The 24,092-nt window shown below is 39.0% G+C and overlaps 2 protein-coding genes across 2 annotated transcripts in view; one reads left to right on the top strand and one right to left on the bottom strand.

The window, feature by feature from the left end:
- Positions 1-4,812, top strand: part of LOC107227614 (dynein axonemal heavy chain 2) — a 732,784-nt gene extending 727,972 nt beyond the window's left edge. Inside the window, exons 49-50 of the mRNA XM_046746102.1 lie at positions 3,168-3,318; positions 4,658-4,812. Of these exons, the coding sequence (XP_046602058.1) occupies positions 3,168-3,318; positions 4,658-4,812 (306 nt within the window). The remainder of the gene's footprint in view (positions 1-3,167; positions 3,319-4,657) is intronic.
- A 571-nt stretch (positions 4,813-5,383) lies between these two features.
- LOC107217222 (peroxidase) overlaps positions 5,384-24,092 on the bottom strand; it is a 114,425-nt gene continuing 95,716 nt past the window's right edge. The window contains exons 4-5 of the mRNA XM_046746103.1: positions 22,566-23,652; positions 5,384-5,639 (exon numbers count right to left, since the gene is read on the bottom strand). Coding sequence (XP_046602059.1) covers positions 5,473-5,639; positions 22,566-23,652 — 1,254 coding nt within the window. The 3' untranslated portion in view covers positions 5,384-5,472. The remainder of the gene's footprint in view (positions 5,640-22,565; positions 23,653-24,092) is intronic.

The raw sequence follows: 24,092 nt of genomic DNA, 5'->3' as shown, positions 1-24,092 counted from the left end.
TTCCCATCTGAAAATCTGTAGAATCAAAAAATTGAACAATTGCCATATCTGAACAGACACGTACCATATTGATATCCAGATGGATTATCTTGGATATCGGTGTGTAGGTTTTGATCTGTCGCTGAAATCAGGCAAGTGTTGTAAGCGAGGTTGTAGGGCTCGGGTGAGCTTGTGGAGGTCTGGGGAAAGATAAGCGGCTTAATGAATCTCGTACTTGCTGTTTATCGCCAGGTTAATAACAGCGGAGTTGGGCGATCTTGCTGCGATGTTTTCTTATGCAGTAGGACTGGATGTAAGTGTTTAATTACACATGAATTTGCGTACATGTGAAGTAGTGGCACTGTGGCTTAAAATAGCAGTTTCTTAAATTCCATTACGGAAATTTTGAAATTTCGACGGCATCGGTGATCTGGCGCTCGATCACTTGCCCTTGAATTTAAATTTGAACTTGAACTTGAACTTGGGCTTGAACTTCAAAGTGAACGTGAATTTGAAGAAGACTGAATCTAGTCTCCCAGGAAAATGCCGTGGTGAAATTTCTTCTGATATTGTTGTGCGTTTAGTAATAGTTATTAGAAATCATCCGTTGTGGGTAGCAGAATAGATTTCACTGATGTTGGCAAATTTTACATTTGCTTCTGAAAGAGTTTCTTCCAATCACTTCGCGCAGGCAGTAAGACGAGCGAATCTGTTACCACCCAAATGTTACGGAATAGAAGGGGGTTGATTCGACGAGCGGTTATCGAACCACCTCTATACCAACCCAAGATGTTGTCTGGGTTATTCAGGTCGAGTTTCGTCGCTGTCCTCGGTCTGTGAATGACGGGAGGAGTGATAATGAGGTGAACAAGGTATAGCTCTTAGTTGTATAAAGGCTTTATTAGAACTGAAAAATGTGCAATGGCATAACTAGGCGAAGTGAATTAAGAATAGGAGATGTGATTATTTTGTTTCCAACTAAGGTTGAACTTGGAAGTTGGAGTTGAAATCGATTATACGAAAATTGGAATAGAAGTTGATTTGACGAAGGCTGGAATTGAAGTATATTTGATGGAGGATGGAATAGAAGTGTCTTGAAGCAAAGAATACGAGTGCACGAAAGTGCGAGAATCCATGCTAGTGGTAGAATTAGCGAAGTAAGGGCGATAACAAGTGGCGTTAGGCTGGATAGAAATAGGAGGACAGGACGGAGACTAACGTTTCTATAAGGAATGTGGAAGAATTAGCAAGTAGAGGGAAGAGGTGGTCAAAGAAGATGCAAAATGTTAGGGGACATGATGCGTATAGGGAATGGCCTGGATATCGAAAGATTAAGTCAGGCAGGAGATGTTCAATTCCGCCCAGGAGTCAGGAGAAAGAATAAATTGCAAATTTTTCTCAATTATACTACATTAACAATATGCCGATAAATTACAGACGCACGATTAAATAAATCCAGCAATCTGAGATGAACTACTCACTCTTCTACTTCTATCACTTGATACACACATATATATGTGGCGCCTGCCACATACACGCACTCGGTCTAGTATTAGAGCGAGGCAAGAGCGAGGCAATGCTCGGCGTTTATCGCCCAATTTCGGGAATAATCCTCAGCGCGCTTTCCCCACTCCAGCGGGCAAAAACGAGAGCGAAGATCCTTCGCCTCACCTGGCAGATAGTCAAAATCAACACACGCTAGAGTACCGATATTGTAACCGCGCTATAACCGGATCTCCGTATCCACGCACCTGTAAAACCTAATAAACATCCTTTTATATTTCACCCATCGCACGCTTTAATACGTAGGATCCCAGTGACCCCCTGATCCCACATATATAGCTCTCTTCTTCCTCTCTTCTTACTCTCTTCTTACCCTCTTCTTACTACCTACTTACTACCTGCACTGTCGACTCTCTACTGCTCACTTTCTCTCTCGCTGTACACTCCGCCTACCTTTAACTCACACTCCTATTACCTCTTTCTCTACACTTTGCTCATTAAAAAAAACTATTATCGCAATTAATTTGTGAGAATATTATTTTTTAAATCAGAACTGAAAGTCAGTCTATTATGGGCCGTTGTTTGAACATTCACGTATGTAACTCTGGACTTTGCAAATTTCGTATGAAATTTCGATGTCAGATAGAATGCCCCGTATAAAATACTTACTTGAAAATGAGCTTAAAGTATGTCAGCAGTTATTGAGATGAAAATTTTATTTGCGAAGGTAGTTTGTTTATTTTAAAAATGAAGTTAAAGATTAGTTCCTTCTGATTACTTTGTGGAATATCGGTGAAAATCAGAAAAAAATTGTAGAACAGAAGAGTCATGATATGGAATTTTCTAGAGCGCAATAGCAGGATCATACAATTTCGTGAATGCAGAAAGTATGGCACACATAAACTGTAAGGAAATTATGCCTTGAAGCCCGTAATATAGGATTCTTAGTAAGATCGAGAGTCTAACAAGCCTAGTGTTCTAGTGGTTTGATATTACATTTCCGCTGATTTCCCTTTTTTGCCTTGGAACAATATATATCTGACGTGCCTACCTTGTACCTCCTTTGTAAAAAAAGTTTTTATTTCGGCTTAACAGGTTTCTAATCATTCTCGAGCTCACATACAAATAAATATTTTTATATATTAGTCAAAACTACGGTCCTATTCAAAACAAAGTGCAGGCCACTTTCGACAGTTCATAGTACACAACAATTTAATGTTGATTGAAATGGAATCGGTCGTTTCAAAAACCACTGGATAAACCGTCACGAAGAAATGCTGGTTTTTGATTGCAAACAATTATTCAGAGCAAATTAGCTACTACGTTTCACGCAGAAAATTCATTTACCTGCTTACTTACCACGGCTGATCGGCTGAAGGGTGATGTGATGCAATTTTGACTTAAACTTTTGCATCCGCGCATTCATTTTGCTGGTAATTTCGCGCTATCACCTGACACGGTGCCGCAGGATCATGGGTGACCTAAGTAGCCTGCACTGACCATTGTGGATCAGTTTCATCACTGCTTGGCTTCAACTTTACGGATTCTTTAAATCGTAGGATTGGTTTATAACAAAGAACGGCGTGATGAATAGTGAAATCAATATTGGAAAATTCAAATAAAAAAATTATTTCGAAGCCTAAGGAACACTCTTCCATTAATTATTGGTGGCTTAAATATTATAGGACGGTGTATATGTTCGATCCACATACTTGGAAGGTGCTGGATGGGACAGAAGGATTGGGATGTTGACCGAACCTACCCCAATGCAACTTGTGTTCAATATGCCCGTCATATATTTCAGACCTATGGAAATACTTAAGAAAAAAACAAGGGGTAAATATATTCTTACATCAATTTCTACCTATACCAGTAATAAAGGGAGAAACAAATGACCATAAGCAGACGAATGGCTGACTGAACCGTCAAATCAAACCTTCAGGTGTATCAAAACCATAAGTAATCAAAATCTCTAGTGTACGAATATTGCCATCAAAATAAATAGAAGATGATGAAATTTATTCGATGCCATTAACATCCTAAACGATATTCCGTCAATCATTCCGATTTTGCCGATAGTCCTGGTAGTTTAACATTGAAGTGAATTTTTTTCTGACCCATAGTGTTCAGACAGTTATAAGAAATCAAATTTACTATAGAAATTACGATCCGATGAATTGCTACCTAATTATATTAATAATTTGGAATTGGGGGCATCCATTAATCACGTGAGACTCACGATGGGGGGAGGGGTACTTAAAAATATCATGACTGATCACACGGGAGGAGGAAGGGGTTGCGGGCAATATCACGTTTATTTTTGGTGCATTTTTTCTAAAAACACCGAGTATATTTAAAGATTTTTATTGGTTTTATCACCTTTTTAACCCATGCACGCGAGTAGTCGATCGGCGAGAAAAATCACGTGATAACGGGCAAGGGGGGGGGGGGGGGTTCACCAAAACCTCATGTGTGATCACGGAGGGGGAGGGGGGGGGGGGGGGTCTACGATTGATTATAAAGGCATCGCGTGATTAATGGATGCCCCCATTGACCATTTCCACACAAATCTTAGCAAATTCAAATGAATGGCCTGTTGCAAATTATTGGTACAGATAGTCGGTAACTTGTTGAAACGCAATGTTAATGGCTCTTCTGATAACTAAGGACCTTTCCGGAATTTTCATAGTAAAAATTTTGTGGTTAGAGGTTTTTTGAAGAACATTAGTGTTCTTGACCTTATTAAATAACCTGGCCACACGTTGAGTATAATTGATTATAACTGAATGAAAACAACTAGTCTTATGAAGCTCTGGTATAAGTTTAAATTTCAAGCAAATCAAGAAATTATAGAATTTCACTAATCTCTCCTCTCATCTACTTTCTATATTACTCGGATCAAGCTTTTTTGAATACAATTTAAAATTCAAACCTTAAAAATATTGTCTTCGTTTTTAACCAAATAAATAGTAACTAATACAGACAGCTCGAAATCTTTCTCAAGTCTATATGTCTCTTAAGCACACCCGTTATAATACAATAATGAGATTTGTTTGCAATTCTGATATGGTATTGTCAGAAACCTTAATTGTTCTTCATCTATCTTCACCTTTTCGGATACTTTGAGGGATACAGTGGATAACTCTGATGATGATTCTTTTAATGTTTTTATCAGGATTGTACAACTGCCCTTGCTATTACTACCCACAAAGATGTGGCGGGCAAGGAAGATCATCCTTCGTTGTGGCTGTTGATTTGAAAGCAGGGCCTGAGGGACCAGATTTTTGGATCAAACGAGGGACGGCACTTTTATTAAGTCTTGCCGTATGATTGCCTACATTGTTATTGGTTACGTTGATGAATGACGAAAATGAAATTTTCTAAACTGCAGAATATATAGTTTTAAAGAGTTATGATGAGAAAAGCAATTACCACCTAATTTTATTCATTTTCACGTATGAAGTCAAGTACTTTTTTACATTCTATATCACTCTATGTCAGCTTGAAAATTTTGTTCTACCGTTTTCACCAAATACATGATTTTCCTCTTAAACCTGAAAATATTGACATATACATACACACACCCACACACACATTTGTTCAATACCCATATTTTATTAACTTTTAATTTCGTTGTTGAGAATAGGGTATAGTTAATTATTGGTTACCAACACATGTTTAGATCATTAATTGTTAAACCCAAACTGTTTTTGAAATAAAATCGGATTTCTCCAGTCAGTTAATTTTCACCATGTATTTTAAATGATCCTCGATACTTTTCTAGCGTATAATATCTCGGTCTCATGATTTGTGTAGATGAATAAGCTGAGCTATCCTTGATAGTATAGATTGATGTGATCTATCAGTTGTAAAGTCTATAAACAGATTTTATACTCAAATGTAACCTCGTCACTCGCAAATTTATTTGTAACATAATCATAATTGCCGCTTGGGCTCAAATTCGCTCGTGACATTTACAGCAGTACGCCTTTATTCTTTCCACTTATCCAAGGATGGGCCCAAAATATCGACACAAGACATTGCTGGATTATTGGGTCCTCGTGCACGCATCACCTCCGCTTGAATTTTCACAATTCCATCCGAGCACTCGCAAATCAGCTTGGCAAGTGAAGTCTTCCGTATTTCTTGTAATTGGTCTAAAATAAATAATATCCACTGTAAATGAATACAATACAAAGTAGGTAAATTATGACATGTGTAACCCTACGTCACTAGATCTCTTCGTAAAAATATGCCGATCATTATTCGAAAGATAATTCACTAATCTGTAACATTTTTTTTGCAACTATAAGAAATGTCCATTCGTAATAAGATTTCCATACAAACAATGAATACCTAAGTCCTATCTAGTAATTGATAGCCCCTAATAGCAGTCTTGATAGATCAGGTAAGTAATGAAGTTCTACGAAGTAGTAATTAAGCGTCGACATGATAGAAATCAAAAAATCATAGCAGTCCAGTCAAATTACGGCTGAAAATGGGTGAATAAACATAAAATACCCTAGTTTGGGGATTATGAAGGATCGATATGGGGGTGTATTCTGAGCATGAATTCCAATTTGAGGAGTTCTCCGAAGGTCAGCTCAAGGTCATTTCGATGAAAACGCTTTCAATTCGATACCTCGAGAACGGTTAGTGTTAGGCAAAAAATTGTAGACTACACCCCCCTATCGATCCTTCATAATCCCCAAACAAGGATATTTTATGTTTGTTTATTTCGTAATTTGACTGGACTATAGCAAGGCTATAAAGAACCGGGAATATAAAAAAAAAGAATGAAGAAAAACAAATGCTGGCCGCAAACAGAAAGTGCTACTGTTTCTCTGTGAGAAACACTGCATTTCCAAAAAGTAGTAAGGAAAGATATAAGGCAGTAGTTACACGTAACTATCAGAAATGTTGACCAAACAAATTCACGTCATTTTCAACAAGCTATGTATTTAATATAGCGCATCTACTGACGCAGCGCAGACACCGTGGAGATTAGCAATGACAAGTCAGTAAAATCATTTACAAATATCATAAACGGGTTGTGATCTACTGATTTCACCTATACTCACTTTCTCTATTTACTACAATACCTTTCTCTACAAAGGCATCTTACCACGAGTGCAAGTCATATATTATTTTGAATGCTAATACACCAACGTTGAAGTTATTTATATAACAGTAGAATTACAAGTGAATTTTTCGTAAGTGAAGTCAACCATCTAAATTCGACTTTCATTAAACTTACAAGGGGACTACACGCATCTGCGGTGACCGATTTTGATAAAATTTAAACTGGTAAAACTAGGTCGAATTTCAATTCATTTTTCAAAACATGGGCATTGGATTACCAGTTACAAGTATACTAATGGAAAAAAACCAGTGCATATAAACTGACAATTCAGAGACTTTTCGCTGATATTTCACTAATTTTCTCTAGTGGTATACTTGTTATTTGATTCACAAGCAGACAGTAAAAAATCACGTAAGGTTTGTTCTTTAAAAAAATCTTTGTTCATCTCTTTAATACTTTCAATTACACTAGCTGATGATTGTGTTTGTTCGCTCGCTGGTTAAGCATTGTTACTCGCTCGCTACGCTCGCTCGGTTATTAATGGATATTGAATGTTGAGAGAATATGTTATCACAGTATATTGGCGATTACATGATTCGCGTTGCGCTGATATGATTGCCACGATTGTTAACTCGATTGGGTAAAGTTTCTTAGTGGGTTTGCAAATCTTTGGAAGATAAAATGTCTCAATATATATGCAAACGTATAACTGTGAAGTAAACTTTGTACATCGCGAATCAGCTCATTCTGTACAGTCTTAAAATACTATAGGCATATCATTTAAGAACTTTTCAATTTCTTAACATAAACTTTGACGTTAGAGTGTAGTAAAAATAAACATAATAAATGTGATTATTTTTATTTATTCTATATGACAAATGATCTTCTTTAAAAAAGTTACTGAATTCATTTCAAACCAAATAAGCCTTCCTCATGAGCTACAGTACTAAGTCTTTTCAAGCCTTATTTTTAGAAAAGAATGTAGCATTCTTTGCATCTGCCCGTAGGAAAATACATATTTTTCAGTAAAAATACCTTCATATGGTATGTACAGAGTAATTATTTCGCGATGGAATGGTTTGACTTCTATGCACCAAAATTCTAGAGTAAAAGTAGTAGTTGTGTCAGGTCGACCAACTGTCTTAAATTTAGATGACAAGTCGATGCGATGGATGTACCCTTAAAAAAATTGACAGTTGAGGACAGTTGAGGTTACATACATCCTGGGAACTTGGTATGTGAACTTATGACGGTTGGTTACCCTGACAAAGCAGCTGCTCTTGCTGTTGAATTTGAGTGCATGTGCGTTGAACCATTCTATCGTTCAATAAAATAATTAGGTAATTTGGTTAATTTCGGAATAAGAAGACAAATCAATAATATTTGAGCTGTCAAACAAATTTTAATAATTATTGAATAAATAACATTTATTTAAAGTATCCAACCATTATATTTGAACATTATATTCCCACTATCAGAAGCTGCCATTTTGCGGTGGACATTGGAAATAAAGCAGATGCGATCGATCGACGCCGTGTGCGAGATTGACCGATGTAACAGAACAACGATTGATCGGTAAGATGGTGTCACCTATGATGGCATTCTCGTCTGTAAACTGTCCACCAATCTGACAGAAAAAAATTTCAACCAATCCGATAGCGAAAAATCTCGTAATTAGATGCTCCAGCGGTAAAATTCTGCTTATGTCACGCCAAAAAGTCTCATAATTAGACTTCTATTGCTAAAACTGACGGTAAATACGAGCAATAGAACTTCCCAATGGTAAAAATTATACTTTTTAGAAAGCAAAAAATCTTATCACCGAACTCACTGCGTTAAAAATCGACCGTCAATACAGGTAATTTCTAACCCCTCGCAGGTAACACCAACTGTAGGTAAGGCATAAATTCCTAGCCCTTCCGGGTCACATACTGACTGTCAGTCAGGTAGAAATCGCGGCTGATCCCGATGATACGCTGCCATTACGAGACGGAACTGGCGTTTTTTATCTACTTTTTTTGTCATCACCGTGTGCGGTACTTTCTTCTGGGTCAGTTTGCATTGGTAAATTGTTTTGTCTTTTTTAGAGGTTAATTTCTAAGATACAAAACCCACAAGGGATTTTAAGATTCATAACTTATAGCAGTAAAATCAATTTGCAAGTAATTATTAGACGAAAGTCAGTGCGACCTCCACTTGTTGAAATATTGGGACTCATATCTAGGAATTTATTCAATAAAGTTAATGCAAACGGATGAAAATTGAAACGTTTCGAGTTTACTTGTGCACTGAATATCGCCATCTAGATCGCACGTGGTATGAAATAACGCGGTGCTTGTGTATAAACTCGATTATTATATTTGTTTTATGGATTTCCTTTCTTGTGAGCAGAAGATCAGGATTCGGTCTCTGGACTCGGAAGGAAAGTGGAAAATAGTTACTTGTTAATTATTCAATGAGCTCCGGGAAAAGGTTGCTAGAGTTTGACCCTTTTGGTTGATTTTCGAGATTTCCTCCGCGTGTGCTTCATTACTCTCATATGCCGTAGTACAAGTGGAATAAACTCATCATTACAGGCCGTATGAACGGTGGAGGGTCAAACTTGTTCTGTGCTTGAGAAGCAAGACATAGAGTAATCGTAATGAACGACGGACTTGTGAGGCTGGAAATTTGTTTTCAAACGGAAATCTTTGATTAATAATAATTAAATGTTTTGTTCCCAAGAAGTGGGATGTACGAGAAAAAAGAATGTTTGTGAATTTACTTTTTCATCAGCCCGATACAAAGGCTTTGTAATGTTAAGAAATATTATTATGAGGTAAGGAGGAATTAGTTTCTCTTATTTGATTCGTGTGATCGCTTCACACATCCAAATATTTCTTTAAACTTTGACGATGGAGGATCGTCGTTGACGACTTGCTATTTGGTGATAATAATGTTTCGTCTCGCAAACGGGAAGACGGAATATCATTTACGTGATAGCGTGGTTGTCAGAAGGACGGTAATTGACAATGGAAGATCGTCGTTGACGAGTTATTATTCGGTGTTGATAATGTTTCGTTTCGCAAATGGTAAAACGAGATATTGTTTACGTGATAGCGTGGTTGTCAGAAGGACGGGAATTCTACGCAATTATACTGTCGCCTGTATCAAGACGGCCTGACGCAATGTAGGAGGCTCTTTACAGGTTCAGGGACCCTACCTATGGGTCAAAGGATTCTGAGACAGACACCGTATCTGAAGCTTAACGTCAGACGCAATGCTGGGCTTCACCCAGACACGGCTTCCTAATACCTGAGGACTTTTATTAAGAAAAAGACGGAATTTGTCATCTACGTTGAATACCCTCCCTCGATTGAGAGTGGTGGTCGAGGGTCCTTGGACTGACGAATCCTTGCCTCGTAATTGTAGGTTTGCGTCGACTACAAGCTCCTCGCTGAGATGTGGTGATCCGGCAAGCGGATGTTCGGATGTGTCTATACGTGGACCTAATAACTAATCTACTGCTGGTCAGAGACGTTAAATGATGGATCTCGAGACACCTTTGTGCTCGTCTTTCATAACCGTTTTGGCGTATGGTTTTGCAAATTCGGAGAATGTGATTGGCCGTGTCCCTTGAAGCGGGAGTACGGTACATCGCGTGATTTTATTGGTCTCTCGGTACGTGTGGGGTCACCGAGTGTACGCAGAGACTTTCTTTGGAATTTGTATATTGTTGTCTATTTGGAGTTCGGGTTGACCGTCAGGCGACGGCACGCCGGTGAGGCGTCCCGTCACAAAATAATGATGTGGATGACATATAATTTTCTTCTTTTAGAACTTAGTTCTTTATTACATGGTATAAATTTAGAACTTGGTTCTTTTAGAACAGATTGAAAACAATGATGGGAATTTCGGTGCGTATACGTATATTTCGGATAGGCAGAGCCTATTTGATTGCTTGATAAAATTTCAAATCAGTAGATCAGCTGGGGGGGGGGGGGTTCGGGCCATCAGGAGTTGTCTAACAATAAGTCCACGAATCGACGCTATAGCGCATAGCAGAAGTGCACACGTACTCGACGATACGTTTGTTGGTAAGGGAAGAATGGGTAGGGGGACTCACGGCATCGTGGTCCTTTGTTCGAGGGTAGGACAGGGGTGTAGTGAGTTCATAAAATCTTCGAATCGTCAGCGATGACCCTCAAATTGATTGTAAGACAGATAAACAGTTCAAATATCTGTGGATAAAGATTTCTTGAAATTCTGTAGTGTTGATGAATTTGTAAGGTATCACGTTTCATTGTTATGTATTCTTTGTTCAAGTTCGCTCAACCCCGTGATGACTCGCAGGATGCACGTTCAGAATAAGCGTATTTAAGAATTTTCTCGACGATGACGTCACACATTCGACGCCAAACGCCTGCCTCCAACGGTTCTCTACTTGTTCATCAAGAATTTCGATAATGTTACGAACTTAGTAAAATCACTTTTACATGTTTAACTTGTTTACCACTATATTGCAACTACGAATTTTCGAAATCACGGAAGACAGAGAGTTCTCGGACAAGTATTGACATAACGCTGAGCGGCTCGCGTCGATCAGTAAATCGTTGAAGCTTGAGACATCACGTGCATGATGACTGCATAGCACGGATATCAAATTTCAACGTCTACTTGGAGTTCACAATTGCCGGTTGTAGAATGCAACAGATTGAATGGATAGTTAGCGGAGGTTTTTAAAATAAGCAATGCCTTCTAGAGGAATAACTCTAGAAATTGTTGATGAATTCTTCGCTGTAAAATGGTTGATTCTGAATTACTTGACCACAGTCTTTCAACAACTATCGAGTAAGCTGAAAAGTACGCGAAAAGAATAAAGGTGAGCGAATCAGGCGTACCATTATGCCTGCTGAAAATTGTGATAAAATAGTACCACTCTTACAATGGGCCTTAGCAATTCTGGTTGAAGGTAAGCGAATATATATAAGGTGGCAAAGTGAATCCGGCATGGCATACGCACATTGAGAATTTCGGGTTGGCTATTGCGTAAAGAGAGGATAACTTGAAGAGAATTTCTGCCAACAAAAATATTTGTCAATTATAAGCCAAGTTGAAGATTTATATTTGCAGCTTCAGAGTTTACGAAAACATAGTGGTAGTTTGAAAACACGCGAGAGACGTACAGTGATAGAGTTAAGTGGTATGATTTAGATGTAGCTTTTAAGAAACGTATACGATCAGGAGTGATATTAAACTTGAAACACGTAGATACAATAGCTTTTATAAAAGATATACAGGCTCTATTTGAAACGTGGATAACAAAGGTATTGAAAAAAGAGAACTCTTCAAAAGTAAATAGTGTTTTAGCTGCGGAATACAGTACTTTGAAAAACGATAAGAAGATTGTGGAAGTGACATATTTTAGCACGAAGAATTTAACTATTCTACAGATCACTGATCTGACACCCTGCTTTTCAAGAAATATACTGGATCCTATCCTCAAAGATATGAAGAAGATCCAAGAACGCAATTCAAGCTGCACCTTGCATTCGATTCTTAACTTAATAATTAACATCGACAAATATAATTTTCTGTGAGGTAGCTCCTACATTAAGTTACCCTCAGCTCTTGAGACAGAAGAAGCTTGTATCAATGTGCAGAACAGCGGCACTGAATGTTTTGAATGGGACTTGTTATCTACATTGCATCCTGTTGAAAGTGCAAATAATCGTACACGTGTTTCAAAATACCAATCATTCAAAATTCAACCGAATTCCATTGAAATCGATTTTCCTGTGGCACCGAGAAACATTACGAATCGACATTTCAGAAACAAAATGATGTTTTTATTAACGTCTATGTTCCGGAGAAGAGAAATGGAAACTTCAAGGTTGTTTCTATCTATACATATATAGCACTACCTTGAAGAAAGAAAATCACGTAAATATACTTATGATAGAAATTATCACGTTGATGAAGGGTAAGAAGTACAGCAAGTTGAAAGCAGCGATGAGGAAACATCGATCCGATATCATTATGTTTCGATCAAAGATCTGTCTCGATTAGTCTACTCACAACTTTCAAGAGAGAAAATTAAAAAATGCATGTGTGATCGGTGTCCCCACCACTTTTACGATGCAGAAAAGTTGGTTATTCATCAACTCGATTCTTTAAAAATAAATAACTGCAAAGAAGTGCTACCGTCATCAATGACTAATATATTGAAAATTAAGAATTTTAATAATAAGGAAAAAGTGCCGTTTATTCTTTATTATGCCGATTTTGTATGTCTTCTGAAATCAGTTCAACAGCACAGTAATTCTAGGACCGAGTTTATCCAGGAGCACGAACGCTTCAGCGTAGGACTTTACGTTATAAGCGTAGCTACGATGACGAACTATCGTTTTACCGTAATTACCAAGATCTGAAACCCGCTGGATAGTTTGCGTGACAGCTCCTTCGGTAGGCTGAAGATATTGAGATAGTGTTCTGGTATCCACTACCGATGGTACAACTGACCTAAGACAAAGAAGCGGAATTTCAAAAGTCAACAATTTGTTACATTTGTAAAAGGCCAATTCTCACTGGAAAGTATCGACGTCCGGCACACGAGCATTGCAACTTAAACTAGCAGGATTCCCGTATGGTGCCAATTGTCTTCCAGAACCTGAGGTCGATACGATGCTCATTTCTTCATCAAAGATATTTCCACCTACTTTTATAGTCGCATATAACTTCTGCCTCTGAACAAGGAACGACACATGCCAATGTCACGAGCGCCGCATATTTACACCGAATAATCATAATCATGTCACTTATTAATATCGCTTTAGAGACGAGGAAGCATAGCTTGAATATATTAGTTAATCCGTATAAAATATTCTCTACAAAACAGTTCGTGGCATAACCAAAGCGCAACGGCGTAGTTGACAGTCAGCAACGTCAGCGTCTCCGCGGCCACCAGATCCCGGATGTAATCAACACCGGGATGAGGCGATCGCGAGATCACGTGCTTCGAGGATGACCGTCACGAGGCGAGCTTTTGTTCCAAAATTGTGTATTTAGCAAAAACCTCGAATTGTGAATTCAGCGAAAACCTCGCTCGCCGTGTCACGAGCGCCGCATATTTACCCGATTATAACAATTATCATTTTTCATTATTATTATCTCTAGAGACAAGGAAGCATAGTTTTAGTTAGTCCATATAAAATATTTTATCATAATCAGTTCGTGGTATAGCCAAGCGCAACGGCGTAGTTGGACAGCCAGCAACGTCAGCGTCTTCGCGCCCGCCAGATCCCGGGTGTAATCAACACCGGGATGAGGCGAGCGCGAAATCACGCGCTTCGAGGATTACCGTTGCGAGGCGAGCCTTTGTTCGAAATTGCAAACGTCAGCGAAAAACTCGCTCGCCGCCCGACGTTCCAAGGGGTGTCGGACGAGCGAGCGAAGACAGTCCCGTTAGAGACAGGATCAAACCAACATCAACGGAATCAGGCTCCTTCAGAGCTGTCGAGTATAGAGCTATAAGTCTTGGGTCTCCGACGATTAGAGAGATAACTCCTTTAAATCTACACGCGGTCGTCCAAGCATCTCGCGTCGCGACATCAGTCTGTGAAGTTAGAATTAAGCGCAATACGCAAAGCCACGAACTTAATCAAGCCGTGTAGTACGTAAGTGAGCGAGTAAAGGTGTAAACTTCGGCACCTGCGAGGCCGAAGCAGAATCCGCGAGAGAGAGTGCGAAAGAGCGAGAACGTGAGTAGCATAAGAACGTACTGTAAGCTTCCTTGTCTATAACCTTGCTGCTTCTAGTTGTTTTATTAAACATTTCTACTTGCTTCCTTCAAAATTGGTACAACATAATTGAAATCCTTCAAACCATTTCCCACGGAACGCCCTGTAGAGGACGTTCACCTCCGAATCCACCAAAAATTAAAATATAAACCTCTGAGAGATCAAGAGGGTTGAAGTCGTCGCGTGCGAGACCGCTCCGCACGTGACAGCCGCCCGACGTTCCAAGGGGTGTCGGACGAGCGAGCGAAGTCAGTCCCGTTAGAGACCGCCTAGGAAACCACATCAACGGAACCGGGCTCCTTCAAAGCTACCGCGTGTAGAGTTTATAAGTCCTTTTTCCGACACCGACGATTAGAGTGTAATACTCTAATTCTATACGCGGCCGCAAAGGCTTCTCGCGTCGCGATCTGAGTCTTGTGAAGCTAGATTAAGTGCAGAACTTCGAGCCACGAACTTCTTAGAGAAGTGTAGCGATAAGCGTATGTGAGTGTTACTATTGAGTATAATCGTGTGAGAGCGTGAGCCATTCGGACTGTAACCACCAAAAAGTGAGTAGTTGAATGAGTGGGAACAGCTAGATTAAGAACATTTTGTAAGCTTCCTTGTCTCGAATTTTTTCTTGCTTTTCCTTCATTTTGATTTCATTACACATTTTGGTTCCATAGAAAACATTCCTAAATTTAATATTGAAATCCTCCAACCCTATTCCCGGGATCGCCCTGTAGAGGACGATCACCTCCTAACCCACGTAAAAAAATAAATATAAACCTCTACGAATACCTAGAGGGTTAAGTCGTCGCGTGCGAGACCGCTCCGCACGTGACATCATCATGAAACATATCAAAGACAGTGGTATCAAATTTCGATGCACCGACTCTGTCCGATTTATGAGTTCTTTGTGGAAAAAACTGGCTTCGCATCTTCAGGAGCTTGCACGGAAACGCGCATTTGGCTATGAATATCTTGACGCATGGTAAAAGCTTAATAAATCCAATTTAGTGCTAAAAAGAACTTTTTTAGCGTCGTAAACAATTACAGTATTTCTGATGAAGATTACGAGCGTGCAAAAATAGTCTGCAAAGAATTTGATGTCAAAACGTTGAGTGAATACTTCAACCTAGGCCTAAGAATCCATATGTTCTACTCTTGATAGATGTCTGAAAATTTCCGAGATGGCTGTTTGGAAGCTCACGGTCTCAATCCAGCACACTATTATACAACTCTAGGCCTAACATGAGATGCCATGCTGAAATTTACCATGGTTGAGTTACAACTGCTAACCGATATAGATATGGTAATGTTCATTGAAATAGGTATCAGGGGTCGTGTGAATCAGTGTTGCAATCGGTATTGTCAAGGCAAACAAATACACAACAGACTACAATCCAGCCAAAGAGTCAAAATATCTGATGTACTTCGACATCAACAATCTTTACGGCTGGATAATGACACAATGGCTCCGTTACGCTGATTTTGAGTGGGTGACCAACCTCGATGGCTTTAATTGCAACGTTGCCGATAACTCACCGGTCGGATATATACTGGAAGTTGACTTGGAATATCCCCTAGCTATTCACGACATTCACCGTAACATATCTCTATGTCCAGAACACAGGGAGCCCCATAGCGTGAAAAAAGTTGAGTTATTGATAACGCCGTATCTCAAGACTGGGAATATCTTGCATTATCGAAATTTACAACAAGCTCTACGAAATACCTTTCAACTCACCAAGATTCACAGAGTCTTGAAATTCAATCAATCACTTTGGTTGAAAAAATATATAGACTTGAATAGCGATATGCGAAAGCATGCTAAAAGCGAGTTTGAGAAATATCTATTCAAGCTCATGAATAATACTGTTTTCGGCAGATTTGTGGAAAATGTCCGAAAAAGATTGGATGTAAAACTCGTAACAACGTAGGAAGGGCGATACAGCGCGGAAGCTCTCATCACAAAAACCAATTTCCACAGTCGTTCTGTTTTCAGCAAGAACCGTGTTGCTGCGAAATTGCAGAAGATGGAAGCTGTATTAAATAAACCAATATATGTTGGATCTTGAGTGTTAGATTTATCGAAAATATGCGTCTACGACTTTCAGTATGATTATATGCTACCAGTATTCCGAGATCATTGTAAGTTATTATATGCAGGCACTGACAGCCACATCTATGAGATACGATGTCCGGATGTTCATGAAATTATGAAACGTGACATCCGTAAATTCGATACTTCAGACTGCCATCCTCAGAATATATTTGGTTCGCCGCAAGTCAACAAGAAGGTTGTAGGTCTTGCGAAGGATGAATTTAACGGTAAATTGATGACAAAATTTGTAGGCTTGCGCAGCAAAACGTACAGTGTACGGGTCAAAAACGAGTATGGTATGAAAATATCTAAGGGCGTGAAGCGAACTGTTGTCAAAAACACTATAGACTTTAACACCTACTTGGACTATTTGCAAAATATGATTATTCGGTACAGAAGTCAATGCATCTTTCGGTCTAGTTTGCATGTACAAACTGTTAAGCAAGTTAAACTAGCCCTTAACCCTTATGGCGATAAACGGTATTTGCTACCTGATATAACAGACATGTTACCTTGGGGTCATTATAAAATAGAAAAATCAGCGGCTGTGAACATAGATGTGTAGACAAGAGGATTCAGAGTTACAAAATTTACTCTAACGTTAAAACCTAATATTAAGTAAAAAAGCACAAAGTCTAGACCGTAGAACAGAAAAAAACAGCACTGAGTTGAAGTAACGACAAACAAATCGTATTTCCTGATACTACAGGCACGCTCCCACGGAGTTGCAAGACATAAATAAACTGTGCTTTAGCAAATAATATGTGAATGAGATTTATCATTATTGCGTTTGATTGTATACGGGTATGAAATCGAATTGCACGACGATGCTTATATATAGGGAGCAAACCAAAAGATCTTACTATGTTGTATGTAGGGTGAAAAATAAAAGATGTAAAGTAAAGAAATGTATTTTTAAAAAATTCGCAATTATTTAAGCTGTGATATCACATATCACATTGATCTATCCAACTTCTGTGTGCACTGTCAAAACCTAACCGGTCAATACATCATTTCATCGTGCCGGCTGATGTTATCCAAAGCTTTCTCCATAGTAGTCTGTAAAACTGAATATTTGACCATGGATAACGATTTGGTTTGGCAAAAATTCAATTTCGCTTGTAAAAATTTCAGTTCGCGGCATTGTTCTCTTCTACTGGCTCAGCTATATTGTACTGTTTTTTATTCTGTTTATCGTAATTCCCCGCAACAGTTATTTTAAATGGAACACCCGGAGGACCACGAGTACTTGCAGCCGATTCAACTGCTGTCCAAACATGTCGACGCTCAGCTTGAAAATAATTAAAAAGCGATGAAAGTTAGCTGATAAATAATTCCCGTTTCCTATAATTCTTCAAAAATTGACATTATTTAATTTTTGCAACTTGTATTCCCAACAGCTTGAAAAGCTACAAACAAGCGGCGACGTTTCGCCAACCGTTGGCCTCGTGTCAGAAAATATCTTCTGTTTTAACACCTTTCCGAGTCATCCAAGCTTGAGGTAGCAGAACACTTGTACACTTCAACAACTGTGACGATACACCTCTGCCTGTCGTAGAAATGTTGAGCAGTTCCGTAATTAAATACTTGAAATTTACATCACGAGCGTTTCGAATAGGCGCTGTCATACTATTGTATTTTCTATGAGCATTTGTTGCGAGAACGATATTTTTGTATTTCTGCTTGTCGTTGGAGGTAATGTGAGCGCTGTTCGGCATCTTTTTAAACAAGTTCAACCGTCCTTTGGTTTTCAGATACTGCACACATCTGTGCGAATGTACTCATGCTCCAAGCGTATTGCTGAGTCGCCAACCATCAGTCCGGCAGTCGAAAGGTTCCGCACTCCACACACGTTATCCAAATTATTCTATTGTTGTTAATCGTCAAAAATCTCAAGATATTCGTCTTCTAATTTCGTCGATGGCTCTCCAAAAGTTTTATCTTATTGGTCTTCTCTCGCAGTTTCATAAGAATCTGCTGCTTCAGATTCAATTTCGTTTTTCTGCTCATCCTTTATTTCATTTTTCATTTCTTCTTTCACTTCTTTGACAGCTTTCACACCTCGAGTAAGCTTTAAAAATTCCTGCAGCGAGGTTAGGACAGGATTGAAAACATCCTTCATTTTCTCCTGCATTGACTCTTTTCCGATCTTTAGCAGTCTATGCTTGTGACGAATTGCATTACTTGCTCGAGAAATCTGACGCAAGACTTCTTTTTCCTTGCGAATTTCCTGCATGTCGACAAGTTTAGCTCTGCAATGATACTAGTTCTTATTTTTCGATGATAGTGTATTTTATTTCTTGAAGCTGTGAAGATTCTTGGCTGAGCTTTGAATGTTTGTATCCAAGCTATAGATATTTTTTGGAGCTGTAAATGCTTATGTCCTAGTTGTGAAGGTTTGTGTCTGAGCTGTGATAGTGGTAAGACGTAAATATCTGGTGAGGATTAACCTTACAGAATCCAAAGTTTGCTGATCAACGCGGGCTTCTCATCTACACGACGCAGCTTGTGTAACGATTTCGAAAACTGTTTGTTTGCCTAATGCATGAATAATAAGCGAGAGCGTGGTCTTTTCATAGATCAACTTCCTGACTCAGTTGAACAACTGTATGAAATTTTTCTTGAACCACAGTACGGTCTCTTCTGTGATCCAACTCCAAGAGTCAGTTGAACAACTGTATGCAATAGCAAATTCGCTTGAGGTTGAAGTAGGTGCAGATTCAGAACCTTGAACGTTTTGCTGTTCGCCGCGGGCCGCTCAGTGTCATATCGATACTTGTCCAAGAACTGTTTCCCTTTCTAAATTCCGAAAATTTGTAGTCGCGTTGTCATGGCAAACAAGTTGAAATCTGCAAAAGTGATTTTACTAAGTTGGTGACGTTGTTGAAATTCCTGAGGAACAACTAGTATCCTGTTGGAGGCAGACGTTTAAGGTCAAATGTGTGACGTCATCGTCAACAAGTGCTGTACGTTGAAGACAATCTTCAAATACAGGTTAGGTACACAACTTGTAGGCAGCGTGCCGGTACTATCTGGGAATATGATCTTCGTATCATCATTTACCTAGGACGTAACGGTGGAAGCAATGTTAGACAACCCGATTCAGGTGGACAGTAGCTAATATCACCATATATGTGATGAGTTTTTCATTACCATCCAGCTCACGTATGTAGTAAACCGTTGGAAGCAAGCATTTGGGGGAGAATATGTGACACCATTGTCGAGAAAATTGTTCCATACGCCTATTCTGAGTAAGTATCCTGCACAAGTCATTACGGGGTTGAGCGGACTCATACAAAGGATAAATACATAATAATGAAACCTAATACTTTAGGAATTTATCAACACTACAGCCTCTCGAAAAATCTTTGTCTGCAGAAACTCCAACTGTTTGTCTGTGTCAGTTTCACGGTCATCGCTGACGGTTCCGGGAATTCGTGAATTCGGGAGGACGATGATGCCACCACTTTCCCTTACCTTATATTTCCCCAACGTCGAGTACGTGTGCGCATTCGATTTACGTGGATTTTAAATTCTCCCGCCGTCTCGCATACGCAGTAGGTCGATTTGGGAACTCAGAAAAATTCTGGTGACCTTGGAGCCCTGCGGCCTCTCTACTTAAATGCAGATCAAAAAATTTATCTACGAATGATCGTTGTTGGAATAACTTTATTCAATCAATTAAGTCCCATCCGATTGTAGCCAATATTGTGGATAGTACATGATTATTTTACCAACTGATTTCAGCCATTAATTATCAATCCATATTTAGTGCGATGCGAATTTTTTTTACACCTAACAAATGCGGAGAGGTTGAGCCAAGTGCTTATACAGTGCAAAAAATTTCGTGACCCTCGATGAAAGCTGCAAAATGAATGTAACAAAATATATCGCGACGTTTCATTGGGTGCCTGGCATGATTGACACGCTCTGTCATCTCTAGCATCGCTAATCCTTGGCTGCTGCTACACTCGGTAGCTTGATACCGCTAAGAGGAGACGAGTAGTTTTGGAGAATGAAAGAAGGGGCACTTGTTAACGCCACATGATATAACAAAGTGAAACAAAAAAATGGCATATTTGGAATTAGAAACCATAGAAGAAAAAAAAACAAGAGAGTCTTATTGTTAGTGTGATATAAATAGAAATGAATTTTGAACTTGATTCGAGCTTCAAGGATCTGAAAATAAACTACAACAAACAAAAAGGAAAATAAAGTACTCATCAACTAACTACTCTTACAGACTATTGAGCTTTCTAGCTTGCAATTTGACATCTACGTCAAAACCTAAATCAGAAACGTACAGCTAATCAAAAACGTTAATCACCACAAATCCCAAAACCTACGACTAAACCAATGCGCTATTAACACAGCTCAAAACTTACAACTGAATTGAGGTGCTGGTTAGCACTACAAGCAATTTCACAGTTAACGCATTGACTGCTATACAGTAAGGAACGTAAACAAAAGAGCAAAAGAAATCTTAGAAAAATATTTGACTTGAAATATCGAAACAAATCTTAAACTAAGCATCTCGGACTCCGCTTAACGCAATCGACACGCATCTGAAACTGCGATACCTTCTGACAGTGCAAAAGTAGCTTAACCACTGAATTGCCAAGGCATCATAGCAGCATCAAGTGCGCCTGTGCCATCACTGCCGAACATGCGAAATGATGTCATAAAGTAATTCAATGTTCTTGTGTGTCTCAGGTAAATATTTACTTCTGAAAGCAGATGTTGTTAGTATTTCTGAGGTCAAGGGATTCGATTATGACCATAGAAAGTTATTTCTTCCGCGCATTCATGCAGTCTTGCGCCTTCAAAGTTGACCAAGTTTTAATCTTTTTCTCAAACGGCGTCATAGAACGATCTATCATCTTCTTTTTTTACAGTGAATTTTTGTTTTGAAAAACATTGAACAATAATATTTTTGAATCGACATACGTGACTTCTAGAATTATCGAGTCAATGTGATTAATTGTACAATGTAACTGTAGCTTATATTAGAAAAATTACTGGGTAATTCTAAAAATTGCGTATTTGGAAACAAAAATGTTATTATTTGAAGTTTTTCAGAAGAAGAATTCATCCCGAAAAAAAAGTATGATTATTGATAGTCGATATTGATGATAGTTTGTTCTGTGACGCCATTTGAGAAAATGATTGAAAATTGGTCAACCCCAAGGGCTCAAAATTGTATGTATACGCGGAAGACATAACTTTTTATGGTCATAGTCAGATTCCTTGAGCCTAGAATTACTGAAAACATATGCTTCCAAAAGTAAATATTCACCTGAGACACCAAAAATGTTGAATTACTTTACAGCGCCATCCCGCGATTTCTGGTCGCTATGGCACAGGCGAGCTTGATGCCGCTTTGATGCCTTGGAAGTCAGGTGGTTAATATGACTTCGAACGCTCACTCGTAGCAATTCACTACTTGACTTGACAGGTTACACATGAAAGACAAACTTACGCGACTCAATCCAGTACAGAGGAAATTGGCTATACGGAATTAACAATATGAATGACTCGATTTCAAACCATGACTGTACTCTAAAATACTCAATGAAACAAACTTGACTCAATGCGTTATCATGAAATTCAAACTACGGTCACCAAACACTGAGATTGGGAACCGAATTTCGAGCACTTTTCGATGCAGTTAACTCAAAATGGCCAATTGTTATTTGGCCCGTCGGTAATTGATTGCTCTCGGAATTTATTCGCTCGAATGAACTAGCGCTTACCGCTACTTTACGTAATTCCCTATACTCGTTTACTCGGATTACAAAATCGAAAATTGCTCCTTCTTGATCACACGCCAGGACTAGAGTGATGAGCTCCACTATGCGTAGCCGGAATTCCAAAACAGGCGCTATTGTTTGCGAGATTAACCGATTCTTATGGGTTCACGGATTACGAAATTTTTTCATTCCAGCGTATCGCTCAAGTCGATGTCCGCTATCGCGGATCGCTAATTAGTTCATGAATTACCAGGTACTACTTGAATTTAAAACCAATGCTTGACGATAAGTAGTGAAACTAAATGGCAGTCATTCTGATCGCTAATTATTCTCTCATACTTCTGATTTTTATTATTATATCTTTAAATTATTAATTTTATGATTACCTTTCGTAAAAGCTTGAGGCGCTTCGTCAGTTTCATACCAGTAGCGATCGCCTTGTCGCAATCGAGTAAACTGATCAGTAATGAGACATGTAAACGTTGGTCCTAAAAGTCCACCAGTCTTTGGTAGTTCGGCTAATGCTCCACTGTACAAATCGATGTCATCCACAGACATGTATAACTTGGATATTTCTGCTAATGCATCGGCATCAAGGTCATCCTTCAAGTCCGAAAATTTGGCTGGACGACTGAGTCCACAGCGTTCCCTCCAAGCCGGATAGCCATCTAACCCGTGGTCTCTACCTCGTTGTATGTTTAGAGACACCAAATCCAAACCACACGGAATCGAATTATTGGCTACAGGATCTTCGAACATATATCTGGTCAGCTGTGAAGTAACGTGTGTCGAAGTTTTTTGTATAAAATTAGCAGTGGCTGAACTAACTGAATCTTCAACACCACTTGATTTGTACAAACTGTAAGGGTTAAAGAGCATTTTGTGAAGCTCTGTATATGAAGAAGTTCCCTTTGCCGCGTCAGTTATTTTCATAAGCCCCGGAAGCAGCGTATGAGCAAATCTGAATGCTGCCGCTGCAAATTCATTTGCTATTGCAGGATCAACTTTGGAATCATAACCCTTCCAATAACCATTATTTCGAAGTTTCAATCCCTTCTCATCAATTGCAGTTTCACCTAGTACGATGGGTAGAAATTCATTGTATGCAATGTGTTGTAGCTGAGCCCCAACAATGCGCCTTGCTTCTTGATAGAGTTTTTCATCGTTCCATTGGGGATTTATTCTGGCTAAAGTATCTGCAATTCTATTATGTTGACGTGCCCATAGCAGATGCATTGTAGTTAGGTGAAGATTCTCGTTCGCTCTGGCATCGCCTGATGCGAAGCAGTATCGCCCACGCAGATTTTCGAGAATCCTGTTACATCCATCGTTCGGGTTTTCACTTGGAGGTAGGAGCGTTCTGTTATCCGGTGTTACCTGCATTTTTAAGCGACCGCCAACTCCTTCCCGAAGATATTGAGCGCTGGGTTCAGTTGCACCATATACCACAGAAGCATCAATGAATGCGCTCACCTGCAAAAAATCAAATTTATGAAGTCGGAAGTAGAGGACAAGACTGGTTGAGCACTTTCTTACATACTATAAATTAAAAAAATTCAGTCTTATACTAATTTTATGTCGTGAATCCAGAAACTATATGTCGGAGCGCAACTGAGCTATTTTTATTTTTTAGCTTCAGCTAACCAATCTCCAGCAAACAAACTCAAGGTTGAACCATCAAGACCCGTGAGTGCTTGAGGCAATGTTGAAGTATAAGATTAGCTAAGACACTCACTTTGTTACTCGATTTTATACGGAGACTTAATTCAAAAACTAAGTAGATCAAGATGGTACATGGTTCAGAGTTTTCATCCAATAGTATTTATGGAGAAATATATCTGATAAACTGACAACGAAAGGTATTGAGATGGTCCCCCCCCCCACACCCGATTTCGTTCATTTTGCGATGTTAT

Source organism: Neodiprion lecontei, chromosome 7 (genome assembly GCF_021901455.1).
Source record: "Neodiprion lecontei isolate iyNeoLeco1 chromosome 7, iyNeoLeco1.1, whole genome shotgun sequence".
NCBI classification, from domain to species: domain Eukaryota; kingdom Metazoa; phylum Arthropoda; class Insecta; order Hymenoptera; family Diprionidae; genus Neodiprion; species Neodiprion lecontei.
Note: the sequence above shows the minus strand (reverse complement) of the source record. Positions and strands in the feature narration are given on the sequence as shown.